The 15,742-nt window shown below is 44.2% G+C and overlaps 1 protein-coding gene across 17 annotated transcripts in view; it reads left to right on the top strand.

The window, feature by feature from the left end:
* Positions 1-15,742, top strand: part of RBFOX1 (RNA binding fox-1 homolog 1) — a 1,003,674-nt gene that overhangs the window by 284,744 nt on the left and 703,188 nt on the right. For 14 of the 17 annotated variants that reach the window (XM_033166784.1, XM_033166777.1, XM_033166788.1 and 11 more), the window contains one exon: positions 15,670-15,717. The exons of the other annotated variants lie outside the window; for them this stretch is intronic. In XM_033166784.1, coding sequence (XP_033022675.1) covers positions 15,670-15,717 — 48 coding nt within the window. The remainder of the gene's footprint in view (positions 1-15,669; positions 15,718-15,742) is intronic. 17 annotated transcript variants of the gene reach the window in all.

The raw sequence follows: 15,742 nt of genomic DNA, 5'->3' as shown, positions 1-15,742 counted from the left end.
AAATGCAAGAGGTTTTTCAAAAACTGGAATTGTTGGTTCAAGAAAAACAGGTATAAAAGGAGAATACCTGGATGCCAAGATCCAAGTTTGGGACAAGTCTACTTTGGTGAGGGAATCCCCGCAGAGAGAAAAAGAAGAAGAAAAGGCAGCAAAGTAATGCGTTGAAATAAAAGCTGTTATGTATTTCCAAGTGGGGACCAAAATAATCCTCTCTTCCCCCCCTGAGTCAGTCCCCTCCCCCTAATAAATTAACCAATGATTAAAAGTGGAGTGTGTGTGACAGAGTCACAAAGTTAACTTTGTTAAATTTGAAGAAGGGAAAAAAAGTCTCCCAGACAGAAATGACTTGGGGTTCTTGCTTATCCAAGCGTTGAGATAAAGTGAGAGTTAATTAACTACTTCTGACTTTAATGAATGGCATCTGATTGCATGACTCTGCAAGTAACGCTGAAGGGGGAAGAAGCAGATAATGTTGCAACTTAGGATGACAACGCAGTGAATTAAATGGGTGTAATTAATAGATGGAGGATAATTTTGGCTAGGCATTTAGAACATTGTTGTAGGAGTAGTAAAGGCATCCCTCACTGTTAAGTTTCCATAGATCTAAAAGTTTCTCTTTCCTTTTATTGCAAGCATAATATTGTCCCAACCAGTATTTCTTAACTAACAAAAAGAGTGACAAAACAAGTGTTTCCAGAGCTTGCATAATAGGATATATTTTCTTGGCTTGCTTTGTATGTCCATCCTCCCCCCCCCTTTTTTTCTGGCCATTTGCTGCCGTGGTAGGTATTGCGCAATCATCTACAATATGAAGGTAAATGTGTTAACAACATATGTATGTGTGATTTCTGATTGTTTTGACTAAATAATGCATATTACTTTCCCAATTCTTGCTGTTACTGCTTTTTCTTTTCAAGTTTCATAATGTTTGTTTGTTGCTGCCTCCTCCCTGGACTTCAACAATAAATTAGGAGTTGTTTTGTGAGTAACCCCATCTTTTGCCTGTAATATCTGTTGGATGTGTTATTTTCCCTCTATATTTTATTGATTCATTTTCCACATTTTCTTAACCTCTTGTGACAACAAGATTTTAAAACAAACAAAAAATGGAGCAAATCACCCCCAACTTCCCATTTTACATGTCTGCTATCAGTATGATATGAGATAATGGATGATTGTTTGAAAGTGTGTGTGTGTGTTGGGTCAGGTTGGTAAACATATAGGCTGGTAAATGTAGTACACCACCACTGAAAGCATTTTGTAAGGACTTATTGATACCTTTAGTAATGTATGGGAATGTGGTCGTGACACAGTGGTAAGAGCATCTGCTTTGGCTGCAGAAGGTCTCAAATCACTAACAATACCTGGTAAAGCTGGAAATATCCTCTCTGAGACCCTGGATAACTACTGTCAGTCAGATAATACTAAGCTAGATGGACCCAATGGTTAGACTCAGTATAAGGCTTCTTCCTAGGTCTCCTATTTAGAGAAACAGTTCCTCCCCCATCAGAGCTGGCCCAAATGAATGAATACTGGTGGTTTGGGGATATCCATATTCAAAAGAGGAGCAGTGTCATGGGTGTTTATGGGTTGTGTAGAAGACACAATTCCCACAGATTCAGCTTCTCACACATGAGATGTCACATCTGCAAAACAAAAAACAACAACGCAACACCAAAACCATATTCTGTTCATCTCTTAGGATCCCTTCCCTAATTACTGTCGGGTTGCCTGAAACAGCTTTATTGTCAAACATTGCTGGGATGTGGTCAGAAGTTTAATTCTCCCTAGAAGAACACATCACTCTATCCAAATGGTCAAGAGCAGGCATGGCCAAACTTGGCCCTCCAGAAGTTTTGGGACTATAATTCCCATCATCCCTGACCACTGGTCCTGTTAGCTAGGGATGATGGGAGTTGTAGTCCCAAAACATCTGGAGGGCCAAGTTTGGCCATGCCTGGTCTAGAGCCTAGACTGCTATATTGCAAAGAGCATGTGCCTCTTCAAGAGACAATCCCTCCAACACTGAACCTTGTGAAGCTGAAGTCCTTCTCTTCTGAATACTTCATAGTTTGTCCGTGTGGTTTACTTGTATTGATATTGATTTACATGTGTCCTTAGCCTATGATGTCCGATGATATGCACTGTAACGTTTATATTATTAGGGGATGGAATACATTTGGTTTAAGATTGAGAATCAGAGGTTTGCTTGTTGTTCATTGATGGGATGTGTCTTTTTCTTTTTCTTTTAATCTTGAAAGTTGCCCAAGAGTAAAAAAAAACAAAAAAACCCAAAACTCTACAACTAGTTAAGGATGCCCCAATGGGTCTGAACTTTTGTTTCTCAAACCTCAGCTCCATTCAACCCTTAAGAGCCCTCAGTCACTTGTTAATCTTCCCACCCTCCAGCAACACTACCCAACTTCTTGATTTATTCAAGCAGAAAGAGAAATGTTGAAGTCACAGCAAGTGGGTGGGCAGCGATGGTGGTGATGATTGGTTGTTATGAGTCTTCCCACAAGTGAATGTAGTAGATGTTGGAATGCCTAGTTACTGTAATCTCTTGGATGCTCCTCACAGACACTTGCATTGGGCCATTGTTGGAACATGCAGCAGTAGACCTGAATATTCCTCATCTTCTAGACCCAAATGCCTATTCTGAATCAATCCATAACAATCTTGTTCTTGCTTTCAGTCATCGTTCTCAAAGTTTTCTCCTGCTTGCCTTAAAATGAACTGCCTCTCCATTTCTACTACGCAGTGCATAAAGATGAAAGCAGGGAATACCTGAATTATTGAGGCAAGCACTTACCTAATTATCTAAGACCAAGATTGGAAACTCCTTAAAGGATGTCCACTTTATATGGTGGGGGGTGGGTGAGGAAGATAATTTCCCTCCAGATTTCTCACAGAACAAGGGAAGCATATTCATGATTGACATTTCAAAAATTAAAAGAGAGTTTGACCTTCAGATGTGTAATATCTTGTCCCTTATCAATAATTGCTTCTAGACAGTTTCTATCATTGATTTCCATCACATATGAATTAATAAACTAAAATTGAAGGGGAAAGCCCGTAAGGGTTAACTGCTTCTCTTAAAAAGAGAGAGAGAGAGAGAGAATTAGAAGACTAATCCTCTTTCTTAGGGGAGATGTACCCATAAATAAAAAGGGCAAATTCATAGACTGTGTACAGGGTGCCCTTATACCATCCAGCATAAGAGAAGAAATGCACTTCCATTAGGGTAGCTGAGCACTCCATGCCCACAGTGTGTGTGAGAAGGGGGAAAATCTCAAAGCACGGCTGCACTTCAGCACACCAGCAGACACTACAGGCTTCAGGAGGCTTCTCTCCATGTTGCGCGGTCAGGCGAAGTCCCCCCCGCACCCCGGGGCAGCCCCTGAGGGAAATAAAGACTCATGACAACGTTCTATGGGATTAAATTGGCCACAACTTTATTAATATTTCAGATGTAGGAAGACCTTGGCTCAGGCATTGGGCGTTTATCCTTCCCAGCCCCCCAGCCAGGGTTCTGGGTACCTTCAGGGTTATCCAGCATGATTGGGAAGTGGGCTAGTCTGGAGAACATATGTTCAAGCAGATAGCCCACCCCCCTATGTTCGCTGCCGCTGGAAGGGGAGGGCATTGACGACCCTGGGCGTTTGGTCAGTGCCTCCCCCTGAGACCCCTTTAATGGGAACCCTGTTATTGCCGCCACAATGGGGGCTGGGGTCACCACCCCACGCCCCCCCAATCCTGTAAATGACTAAAGGATTCCGCCCAAGGCCTGCAACCGCCACCCGAGACCGCAAAATCGCGGTCTCGCCGCCAAGACTACCTACACCTGAAATCACGCCTCCGATTCCGCCATCCATTGCAAAAGGCCATGCCTAATGTCGCTTAAAAAACAATCATTGCCAACTGTTGAAAGGTGCACGCCATCAGGCCTAAAGAGTTCCTTCCTGTACACTTTGATGCTGGGATGTTTCACCACGCGACCCCCAATGCGCGTGACTGCTGCCCGTAACGCTTATTTATTTTTTCAACGGCATAATTAAGTCTAGTAGGTGTGAGGTTGTTGCGCCATTGCAAGCGTGGGAGAAGTTCCGACCAGATTATGGAGATGGTAGGGTGTATGGCGTGCAGGCTCTCCAGGTCTGCAATTGCAGTCTTTATTAAGACCAGGTCATTCTCGCCAAGGTGGAACACGAGGCTTCTCTCCATGTTATGTCAAACAGATGTCTCTGGGTCATGATTTCCCACGCCATTGGGAGACTTTCACTAAATATTACTAGCCAAATTGTCATCAGTATGGTGGGGTGTGTATGTGTGGAGTGTTGAATGTGTGTGTGTGTGTGTGTGCGCGCGCGCGCTTTACACTGCAAGATCCTTTCACATTATAATTGTATTGTTCAAGTGGTTGAACAAGGCAATATAAAGACAAGAGGAGCCCTGCTGGGTCAGACAAAAGCAAGGTCCTTTTGCATTATATTATTATTTTTCAAACAGTTGTGCAAGGTGGTATAAACACAAGAAGAACCCGGCTAGACTTGACAAAGGGCATGTCTGGTTTAGCATCCTGTTTCCTGCAGGGGCCAACCAGATGCCTATGGGAAGCTCCCAAATGGGACATGAGCACATCACACCTCCTTTCGTGCTTCTCAGCAGCAGGTATTCAGAGGTGTGCTACCCCTGACCCTGGATAAAGGGTTCGTTGTGACGATCAGTGAAGCCGTAGTCCAGGGATGGGGAACCTGTAGCCTTCTATAGGTTGCTGGGCAGCAGAGCCAATAATCCCTTAACATTGATGGGAGTTGGGAGACCAACATCTGAAGGTGCACAGCTTCCCTGACATCTGGAAATATTATGTTACGATGCATGAGTTTTGTCAAATAATTTTCAAATCACAAACACTAGTAAATGGTTTTAGAGTTGGAAACAGAGATTATTTGGAAGCTAAGCTCTGCACTAAATACCTTATTCTGAATTACACCTCCACCTGTCTCAAATTGTGGCAGAAGTGTACTGCGAACAGATCCATCAATCCATCCAGTCCAGTTGCTGTGAGGAAAGCATTATTTGAGACTTCAGGATTTCATTTACTCTACTAAAGGACAAAACAGACAATGTGTTAAATGAATCAGATTTGCAAATCTGCGACGATAGGTGTTTTTGCACCTCCTTTCAGGATATCTGCTAGTGAGGGCTGGTCCGCCCAGTGACAGGGACAGCAGGTAGATTTGGAACCCTATTCCTCTGAACTGAAACACTTCACTTCTGGGAGAAATGTGTGGCAGCCATTCACACATGATGATGTGATGCACTCAGGCACATTATTAGGTACAGCTTAAAACTTTTCCTTCCACTTGTTGACCACAGCCATTGAGAATTAACCCTGCTCCTGTATGCATTGCCCACATCCTTGTTTATATTTAATGTTCACATAAAATGTGGCATAATGTTGGAAATTGGCTCTTCTCTAATGCAATTGATAAAGTTTGACCCACCACTGTAAAATACTTTCATTTTCCCCAACAGCACAATTTTGACCTGAAGTAATGACATTTTGGGGAGGGGTGGGGGTGGGATTTTTTAAATTACACTGGTAAGTGAACTGCACAGATTTGTCAACAGGTTTAAAGGCCAGGAAGAGTATGAGTTTATGGCCATGCAGCTGTTGCACCAGTTTGTTTGGAACTGAGCCCCATTCTATAAATAAAAGAGAATCTGGTTCGCTGGCAAGAGAATCAGCACAGTAAAACTCTTATTGAGACCACTTGTAACCTGTTCCAAGTATTCTGTTCCAGAAAATATTCTCAATGCAGCACGAGTTTGGAACAATTTCTCTGATTTTGGGGTTGCATTTCTCCTACTTGCAACCTGCCCACGATCCATCATGCTGCTGCGAAAGCCGCATTCAATTCTATGGGGCAGCACATCAGCTAAGTTTGTAGATGGGGCTGTGCTTTGGCTCCGTTGTGGTGCCACGCAGCTTGGTAGTTAATAGCTGCAAGAGAGAGAGAGATGTGAACACCTGCATGACAGCCCCTTGGTTTCCTCCCAGTTGCTGGTGATAAGAGGCAGCTGCTAGTGGTCAGACGGGAGGAGGTGGAAGAAGAGAGCTTTCGGGGAGAATGCATCAGCCAATGTATGAAATGTTATTTCTTTCTCAGTTGAACTAAGGGAATTCCTGGCACCCAATCCATCTTGATTTCTGAGACAACCCCTCATCCACAGTTGATGGGAACAATGATGTGTGTGAGAGAGGGGGGGCATGGCTTCTCTGTTGTTAATCTTTACATTCATGCATTTAAAGTGGGAAAGAATTAGGAGCCTCCAAGGCTAATTGTGGATAAAATGGTGAAATAATTTCTTAAACAAATCAGCGATTACACACACCTAAATATGTACATGTGTACACACACTATTCCTGGTGAATTAAGGTGCTACAACTGGATACATAGCTGTCAACCTTTCCCTTTTTTGCGGGAAATTCCCTTATTATAGCATTGAGAAACAGCAAGGCAGGTTGACAGCTATGAACTGGAGACACAGAAAGAAATATTTAAAAACCTCTTTTGATTGATTCTGTTGCTGAGTTTTACCCCTTCTCCCCCTCCCATCTGCAAACAATTCCTTTGGTGCTTTTGAACTGCTATATACCTTGGTAAGCTCTCCAACTCCCAGTTTGACAGGTGACCTCGCACCCTTTAGCTGTGAATAAATAGGAGTATTGCAGAAGTTCTGCAAGATAAGAAGCAACTCTGATACCTTATTCCTGCTTGGGTCAATAAAGTTTGGATTTGTTGACCTCATCTGCTCTCTCTTACTGAAGGGTTATCTGTCATGCAACCCAGTTAATGCAAACTTTGTAAAGGAAAAGTAATAAAATAAAATAAAATAAAATACATCCAGCTACTCAGAGCTCTCTTCAATTGCAGCAACTGTTGGGCATTGCCCAAATGTATACAAAATAGGAAGTGTTCATCTTTGAGCCATGTTATTCTTCAACAAAATAAAAAAATGGAAATGGAAAAAAGATAAAATTAATCCATTTTAATTGAATACAGTTATTTCCCAGTGGTAATCAACAGTAACTTTCTAATGACCCTAAGTCGCTTACATTTTCAAAATGTACATTTTGAATCTGGTTATTGGTTTAAACCAGGCTTCCTCAACCTTGCCCCTCCAGATGTTTTGAGACTACAATTCCCATCATCCCTGACCACTGGTCCTGCTAGCTAGGGATCATGGGAGTTGTAGGACAAAAACATCTGGAGGGCCAAGGCTTGAGGATGCCTGGTTTAAAATAAAGCCCAGATAAGTCATAGGTTGATTTGTTTGCTTTTTAATAAAGAAATTTTCTTAATGTTAACAAAAATAATGTAATTATTATGAGTATTATTTATTAGTTCAGAGGTACAGGTATGCAAGTACGGGGTTTACAGTGCCCTCTAAGGTTTGGGAGCAAGGGAGTGGTGTCTTAACAGACCCAGATGCTTTTCTCTTATGACACAAAATTTCCTGAAAATCGGGAAGAACATAGTCGAAACAAAATAGAAAATTCTTTCCAGTAGCACCTTAGAGACCAACTGAGTTTGTTCTTGGTATGAGCTTTCGTGTGCATGCGTATCTGAAGAAGTGTGCATGCACACAAAAGCTCATACCAAGAACAAACTCAGTTGGTCTCTAAGGTGCTACTGGAAAGAATTTTCTATTTTGTTTCGACTATGGCAGACCAGCACGGCTACCCACCTGTAACGGGAAGAACATAGTTATAGCTATAGATAGGAAGTTGCCTTATAGCAAATCAGACCCTTGGTTCACCTAGTTCAATATTGTCTGCACTGACTAATGGTGGCTCTCCATGGCTGCAATCAAGGGTTGCTGGGAATTGAAGAGGGGACCTTCTGCATACCAAACAGATGCCCTCTCACTGAACTATTGCCCTTCCCCTTGCAGTAGTGTAGCAACAAATTCAGAGGTGCAGATTCCCTTCGTGATAGTCACAGCCACACACCCTTCTAAGATTATACAACGTCCTACAATTGTACAACAATAAGAATTAGGGGTGTCCTGCAACAATTAATACAGATCTGCATGTGCTGTCTTTCAGTTGTTCTGCTATTTACTGTACATGTTCATCGGCAAATGATTTGGAGTGCTCCAATACCTTATTTTGAAGTGAGTTCAGTTGTGTTTTCTGTGAAGTTCCATTGCATGTAACAGATCTTGCACACTATTCTCTTGAAAATGTAGTCCCTTGTTCTCAAGTGCATAGCTTCGGAGCATACAGTGGCTTAAAAAAAAAAAAAAAAAAAACTCCCTTTCCATGCTGATTGGGCAGCTCTAGGGCAATGGAGACAGGGTCTCTGCTGCAGAAGCAGCAATGGGTCTTTAGCCCCCTCCCCATGACCCTAGAGCACTACACTACTGTCCCCATGACAATATATATCAGAGGAGGGGACTTAACTATCACACCATGACAGCCAGGGCAATCCATTATTCCAAAGGTTCTCCCTGCTGAGGAAGGCAAGGCTAACACCTTTCGCAGCAAGGAGAGGGGGTGCTTTGAACACACAGCTATTTGTATTTGCAAAATGCTTTGGTCTCCATCCTTTGCTTCATGTAATGCGGGGGGGACGACCTAACAATGTAACATTTGCTAATGGTCAGTCCAGGAAGCATGCGGGCAACAGCAATGCCAAAGAGTGGCCTACAATATTTTCATTTAACAGGGCAGTCTTGCACAGGTTTACTCAGAAGTAATTCCGATTCACTTCAACGGTGCTCAATCCCAGGTACATGGATATATAGCATTGCAGTATTGGTCCTTTTTATCCATTGTTTTATATCTTGGTAAACTACCTCCAGCAGTTGTCATTGGTGCACACATTTTACGAGTAACATTGAGCTTTTTTCATATTTAAGGCATGAGTTTTCAGAAAGACAGGGAATAAGGTTTCTAGGCTTTAGGGTGTAATTCACCAAAAACATTCATATAATCATGCATCTTCCCATTTATTTCATCTCCGATGTTCCTAGCAGGCTATGTTTGTAATGATACTTTCTGGTTATTTATATATATACATATATCTTAAAGAAAATCAGAATAGGGATAAGATTTTGTCATTGCAGAAACTTGTGCAATTTGATGTTTGATCTAATGCACCCAATTGTTTGTTGCCGAAAAGGGAACTGGTTTTTTGCAACCTGGTCCCTAAATAGGAAGCAATCCAGCTTGATTGTATGGTTGTTTGCCTCCATCTGCTGGTCATTCTTGATATTGTAGCCTACACAAACTGCAGGTTGCCAAAACTTTGCCTAGGGGTCTGCAACCTTTAAGACAAAAAGAGCCACTTGGACCCATTTCCGAAGGAAAAAACAACAACTGGGAGCCGCACAACCATTGCGACATTTAAAACAAATATAGCACTGCATATATTGTTTCTTACCTTAATGCTATATATACAGGATCGTGCAGTCAGCTGTCAATCTGAAGAAAAAAAGGACTCGCCTCCTCTGGCACTGCCCGCCCCCGCTGCGGCAGATTAAATTGATGGATTATGCCGAAATGGCAAAAATGACCAGAAGAATCGGAAATCAGGAAGACAAAAATTTTAATAAGGAAGGGGGGGGGAAATAATTTATCTTAAAAATAATAGTAAACAGTTAAAATCATTAGTAGGATTGGAGTAACACTTGTAGTTCAATGGTGAATTTTTGATATAATTGAGATGTAAAAGATTTGGATTATAAAAGATGCAGGAGAAGTCCAGGAGATTCTATGGTTTTTCTGAGGTATGTTGGATATGTGATTGTAATTTGTAAAACTTTAAATTGAAGAACCAAATAAATAAATTTACAAAAAATAAAATAAAGTAATCCGGGCGCTGCACTTGGCAGAGTAAACAATTCCCAGTCACCCACAACAACCCAATTCACTTCCCAGCAATCCCCTGCAACCCACAAGGCCTGGAATTCTTGGAGAGCAATAATGTGCTTTGAGGTCAGACGTGCAAGAAACGCACATGCAGCTCGACAACGAAAAGGGCTGATAAAACAGGTGCTGAATATGCGTGCCTGGATTGCCTTCTCGTTAGGTTTTTTGTTTGTTTGTTTGTTTTTTGCAAATTTTAAGCTGCTGCTGAGCGCGTGAGAAAAAGGCTATATATTAGGATCTGGACCGGGTTAGGAAGAAGAGGCACAACAGTTCACTCTCCTTTTCCCGTTTGGCAAAACCGGCGACCCCGAAGCTCCAAACACACGCGGTTTGAGAAAGGGGTTGGGGGGCTGGGAGAGCAGGCTGGACTTAGCAGGTGGATACAAAAGTTGGGAAGGAGGGCGCGGGGAGGGCGCGAAACGTGACCGTGCTCAGCGAGTCCGGCATCTGCAGATAATCCCGCTTCTCCCTGCGTCCCTCCCTCCCCACCCCCGTTGATTGGATGGGTCTGCGGGCCGACGGCGTGGGGGGGCGCGGAGAGGGAGCCGGATGTGGAGGCCCTTCTGCAGCCCCGGAGGAAAAGAGGCGCTTTGCAACAGATGGTTCAAGGTATTCTCTCCTCCGGCGCGTCCCGCACGTGCTCTCTGGCTGGCTGACTGGGAGCCCCCCCGCGCAACGCAGGCTGGCAGGGAGGGCGGGACCGACTCCAAGAAGCAGCTGTGTGGTCCTGCAGGGCGCGAGCACCGCTTTGCATTACCTTGCCCGCGCCTTGGCTCGCATGGACCTTCACCTGCCCTCCCTCGCCGCTCCGGGCTTAGGGGGCGCCCATGCCGCTCGCTCGGGCTCTGTTGCAAGGTAGAGAAGTGGGTGGGCGCAGGCGGGCCAGCAGCACGGCGCAGCGCCCCCTACGTTTCGGCGCTAAACGCACCGGCCCTGCCCGGAGCCGCGGCAGAGGTGTCAAAGAGCCGCTTGCGGCTCCGGAGCTGCGGGTTGCCGACCCCCGGCCTAGACCAAAGAGAATAATGAGGGCATTATGAGGGTCTCTCAGCCACTGGCAGTGTTTCCAAGGGTAGATAGACTAATTGGAGAACCAGCTTGGCCATGACTGTACAGCATCTTTGCACCATAGTCCCTTTACTTTCTCCTACTCATCAAGTTCTGTACCTTGCTGATGTTAAGACTCATAGGGTGGCTACTAGTCCTCTGCTGAAATCTGCACTCAATTTTCTTTTAAAAAACACAACAACAACAACAACAACAACAACAACAACAACACAAAAACCACATTCCCCATTGGAAGAAGTTTCCATTTTCCTGAGAATTTCTTTTATCATTTTTCTGGCTGCATGGTTTTGAGCTTGCAGTATTGTTGTCCGGCCTTTCTTTCCAGTCAACGTTTACCCAGTGGTCTGCAAGGCTCCCCGTCTGCCTCCACTTCCTGAATGGGGTGGGGAGCCTCCTCACCATGTGTCCCACTAGGCATTGCCTGAAGTGTGGACAGCTGGGAAGGCTGCAGAGTGCAGACCGCTAAAGAGATGATTTGCAGGATGAAAGGAAAATGACACCATTGTCCCCTCTCCTCTTTAATAATGTTCAAATGCATTTTGCCCCACTCCGTATCACTCACTGATGAAGAATGCGTAGGGAGAGTGAAATGCAGTATAATGTTGTTATTGTTGTTCCAAAACTGTTGTTATTCATTTCTTGCATTTATAACCCACTCTTTTCTCCAATGAACAACAATGGGGTGTGCATGGTTCATAGAATCATAGAATCATAGAGTTGGAAGAGACCACAAGGGCCATCCAGTCCAACCCCCTGCCAAGCAGGAAACACCATCAAAGCATTCCTGACAGATGGCTGTCAAGCCTCTGCTTAAAGACCTCCAAAGAAGGAGACTCCACCACACTCCTTGGTAGCAAATTCCACTGCCGAACAGCTCTCACTGTCAGGAAGTTCTTCCTAATGTTTAGGTGGAATCTTCTTTCTTGCAGTTTGAATCCATTGCCCCGTGTCCGCTTCTCTGGAGCAGCAGAAAACAACCTTTCACCCTCCTCTATATGACATCCTTTTATATATTTGGACATGGCTATCATATCACCCCTTAACCTTCTCTTCTCCAGGCTAAACATACCCAGCTCCCTAAGCCGTTCCTCATAAGGCATTGTTTCCAGGCCTTTGACCATTTTGGTTGCCCTCCTCTGGATACGTTCCAGCTTGTCAGTATCCTTCTTGAACTGTGGTGCCCAGAACTGGACACAGTATTCCAGGTGAGGTCTGACCAGAGCAGAATATAGTGGTGCTATTACTTCCCTTGATCTAGACGCTATACTCCTATGGATGCAGCCCAGAATTGCATTGGCTTTTTTAGCTGCTGCATCACACTGTTGACTCATGCCAAGTTTGTGGTCTACCAAGTCTCCTAGATCCTTTTCACATGTACTGCTCTCAAGCCAGGTGTCACCCATCCTGTATTTGTGCCTTTCATTTTTTTTGCCCAAGTGTAATACTTTACATTTCTCCCTGTTAAAATTTGTCTTGTTTGCTTTGGCCCAGTTGTCTAATCTGTTGGGTTCTTCTCCTCGTCATTTAATTCTCACAGCAGCCCTGCAAGGCAGTAACTGGCTCAAGTTCACCTGGTGAGCTTTAGGGCTGAGTGAGGATTTGAACCTGGATCTCCCAGGCCTTAACACTCTGGCCATTACACAGCACTGGCTCTCAACAACACATGCAGGCCTGTATAAAACTAGTGACTGCAAAAAACCCTTGGCGTTCATGTGGGGCCAATGGTGGGTCCTAAAAACCTTGTAAGGCCCACCAGAGCTGACACCATCACCACGCCCCTCCCGCTTTTAAGAAAACACCAAACCTTTTCTTTCTGAAGAGAAGCACCCATCATCTTTACTTCCGAAGATTACCTCTGACCCCCAGTGGAGCCCAGGGGCTTCCTAGATCAATGAAGATGATAACTTCTGCAGCTACTACACTCAGCAGTTTTCTCCTTAATCCCACTTCCTATCCCTGCCAGGCCTGATAAGTTTGCAAGGTGTTGGGGAAGTGACAGTGAAGATGGTTGGTGGCACTCAGCAGACATGAGCCAGGTAAACTGACTGCAGTAACCACGACTATCTTGTGTGTGTTGGGGGGGGGGTAGGTAAGACCAGGGTTTTACACCCGGACCCCACCCCAAGACATTTTGCCTCTTGGGGCAAAATATAAGAGGCCACCTTCCTTCCCATTCCAGTTGCAAATGTCAGTTGAGTTTTATTTCAACCTTGGCAACAGAGCTGCATACTTCACTATATCTGAGAGCATCAGGCTAGCTTGGACAGTTTAGGACAGGACACAGCTCTGTCCTCTAACATTTTTCCATTGCTCCCTGCCCTCACAACAGCTGCTGTTGGATTGCATCACTGTGTGTGAAACTAGGTGCTTCTAAGGAGGGTCTTGCCACTCCCATAGCCTGGAGAAAGGGACTACTGGGTTGGCATGGGGCTCAGAAGCTGGACAAACTCTGTCACCAACCCACCAAGTGCACTGGTATTGGTGGTCTACAGCAACTGCCATTGGAGATGAATCCACGGCAAGCCAGAAGTAACAGACAAAAAGACTCACTGTTTTGGCACTTTGTGGGATGGTGGGGATTTCTTACCTTCAGAAAAATGTGTGAGGCCTGACCAAGAGTCTCAATAAAGTTGGAGTGGCAGCAGTCTTGCTGGTCTTGCGGTCAACTGGGGTCTAAGTTTGGGCTTATCCCTCTCTCCAGTGGATCGAGGGGTATTGGATATGTCTCTTCCGCCATGTGGGGAGAGGCATGCTTTCCCCATGTGCAAATAATGTTTGCACATCTCCCCATAGTAAATGTTATGTGAAAGCCCCTCTATGGAGGGTGGCTCTGTGCTCCTAGACCATCCCTATAGTGTTGACAAATGCTATTGTTTTCCGTCAGGCACCTGCAAAGTTGACTTTGTGTATTGTTTGGAGAGAGGGCAGGGAGAAGAATAGCAATGAATGTTCAGTAAATTAACTGTGACATGAGCATATTGAATTAGCTTAGAAAGATGGCAGGTGTTTTTCATAAAGCAGATGGTTTTCTTTTTGTTTGGTGGTACAGTTGGCAGAGGGGAATAGAATATTGCTGTTCATTGATGTGTTTCCCATCCTTTCCCCTTACATTAAGGGGTCCCACCTCTTTTGTTTTTAAAGGAGATCATAAATAATGGCTGCATTTTGTGAGCTACCAGAAACTTTTCTGCTCTGTAATGACCATGGCTTAGGGCAGGGATGGGGAACCTGGTGTTAGACTACAGCTCCTATCGTCCCTGACATTTGGCAGTGCTGACTGGGGCTCATGGGTGATGGAGCCCCATAACACCTGCATGGCCACAGGTTCCCCACCCCTGGTTTACAGGGTCTAATTAACTCATAGAGCTCTGCATCCCCAGAAGCCCTCCTCCCCCAGTTTTGAACAGATTAATACCCCTTTGAGGAGGAGGGTTGAAGTTTTTGCTTCTTTTTTTGAACTGACAGCGGTGTATTTTTGCATCTGAACTCAAAGGTGATGGTTTAACATAACCTTGGTTTAGTGAAACAAGCCCGGGTTGTAAACCATTTGTTTCTTTAAGCCAGAGTGAGGAACCTGCTCTGCACAGTCCGATGGTCACATTTCTTACTGGACAAGCTTTCTGGGGCCCACAGCCAGTTTTGAGTGGGGGAAAGCGCATGACTCTTGGTAAAGTAGGCTACAATCCAGCCGCACAAAAAAGTGAGTGGCTTCTACATACATGAAAGCAAGAGCCATTATGAAAGTCCAAGTACACATTTGAGCCAATTCTATTCCCACCAGGCACAAAATAAAAATAGGGCAGGCTATGGATCAGTGCCAGTGAAGGTTGTAGCCTGGGGAGGAGGCACGGCCTATGCAGACTCTTGAGGGCCAGATACTAAGGCATGGAGGGCCCCATTTTCCAACTCCACTTTAAACCGTAGTTTAGCTAAACCACAGTTTTATGTTGGGTTGGATGTAATGAGTGAAAACTTAAAACAGAAGCAAAGGCCTCCCATATATTCTTTGACCCTGTGCTTGAAGGCTCACAAGGCTGGGGTAGGGTCCTTCGTGTATCATTAAATAATGTTTAATGTTATATCTGAATGTCTTTTGAGGGATGTTCATTCATTTGCATGGTTCAGGCATGGTTAACGAGACAATAATGTGTGCTTAGTCCTCAGACTTCCCCATATTGATCAGGGGACTTCTTTTTCAAGTTTGTTTTAATGTGAGTTCAATCTCTACTCAGTCACAGACCCTGATAAAGCAGGGCAATCAACAATATGTGAGGTCTTCTACTTCGGTTCAAGTGAGCAAAAGTTCCCTTCATACCTTCCCCAATCCACATGGGATAAGTTCAAAGCCCACAGCATTGGGGCATTATTCTGCTGTAACACCAAACTGTGGTTTGGCCTTTCTTGTTCTGTTGGGTTAAGCTTGGTTACTGCATCATGCACATCTCATTACAGTCAAGTTCACTTGAGGTCATTTCAAATGAATATGTGAAAGTCTGATATTTTTGTATCTATAAAATATTTAATATGATAAGTTAATGTTGGGGGTGGGGGAGAAAGTGGGGAGAAGGAGAACCCTTAACTTTATTTTTAGGTTTTCCGCCATTGTCGTTTTGGAGAGAGAGCTCCCCCCACCCTTACTAGTTGTTTCTTAACTTTTTCAGGATACTAACGTGGAGTGCAGCTCTTGTGTAGAAACGGAGGACAGAAAAGTAAGTCCTTCATTTTGATATATTG

The sequence above is a fragment of the Lacerta agilis genome, chromosome 13, assembly GCF_009819535.1.
Source record: "Lacerta agilis isolate rLacAgi1 chromosome 13, rLacAgi1.pri, whole genome shotgun sequence".
Lineage (NCBI taxonomy): Eukaryota > Metazoa > Chordata > Lepidosauria > Squamata > Lacertidae > Lacerta > Lacerta agilis.
The sequence above is the reverse complement of the archived record's forward strand: the minus strand, read 5'-3'. Positions and strand labels throughout refer to the sequence as shown.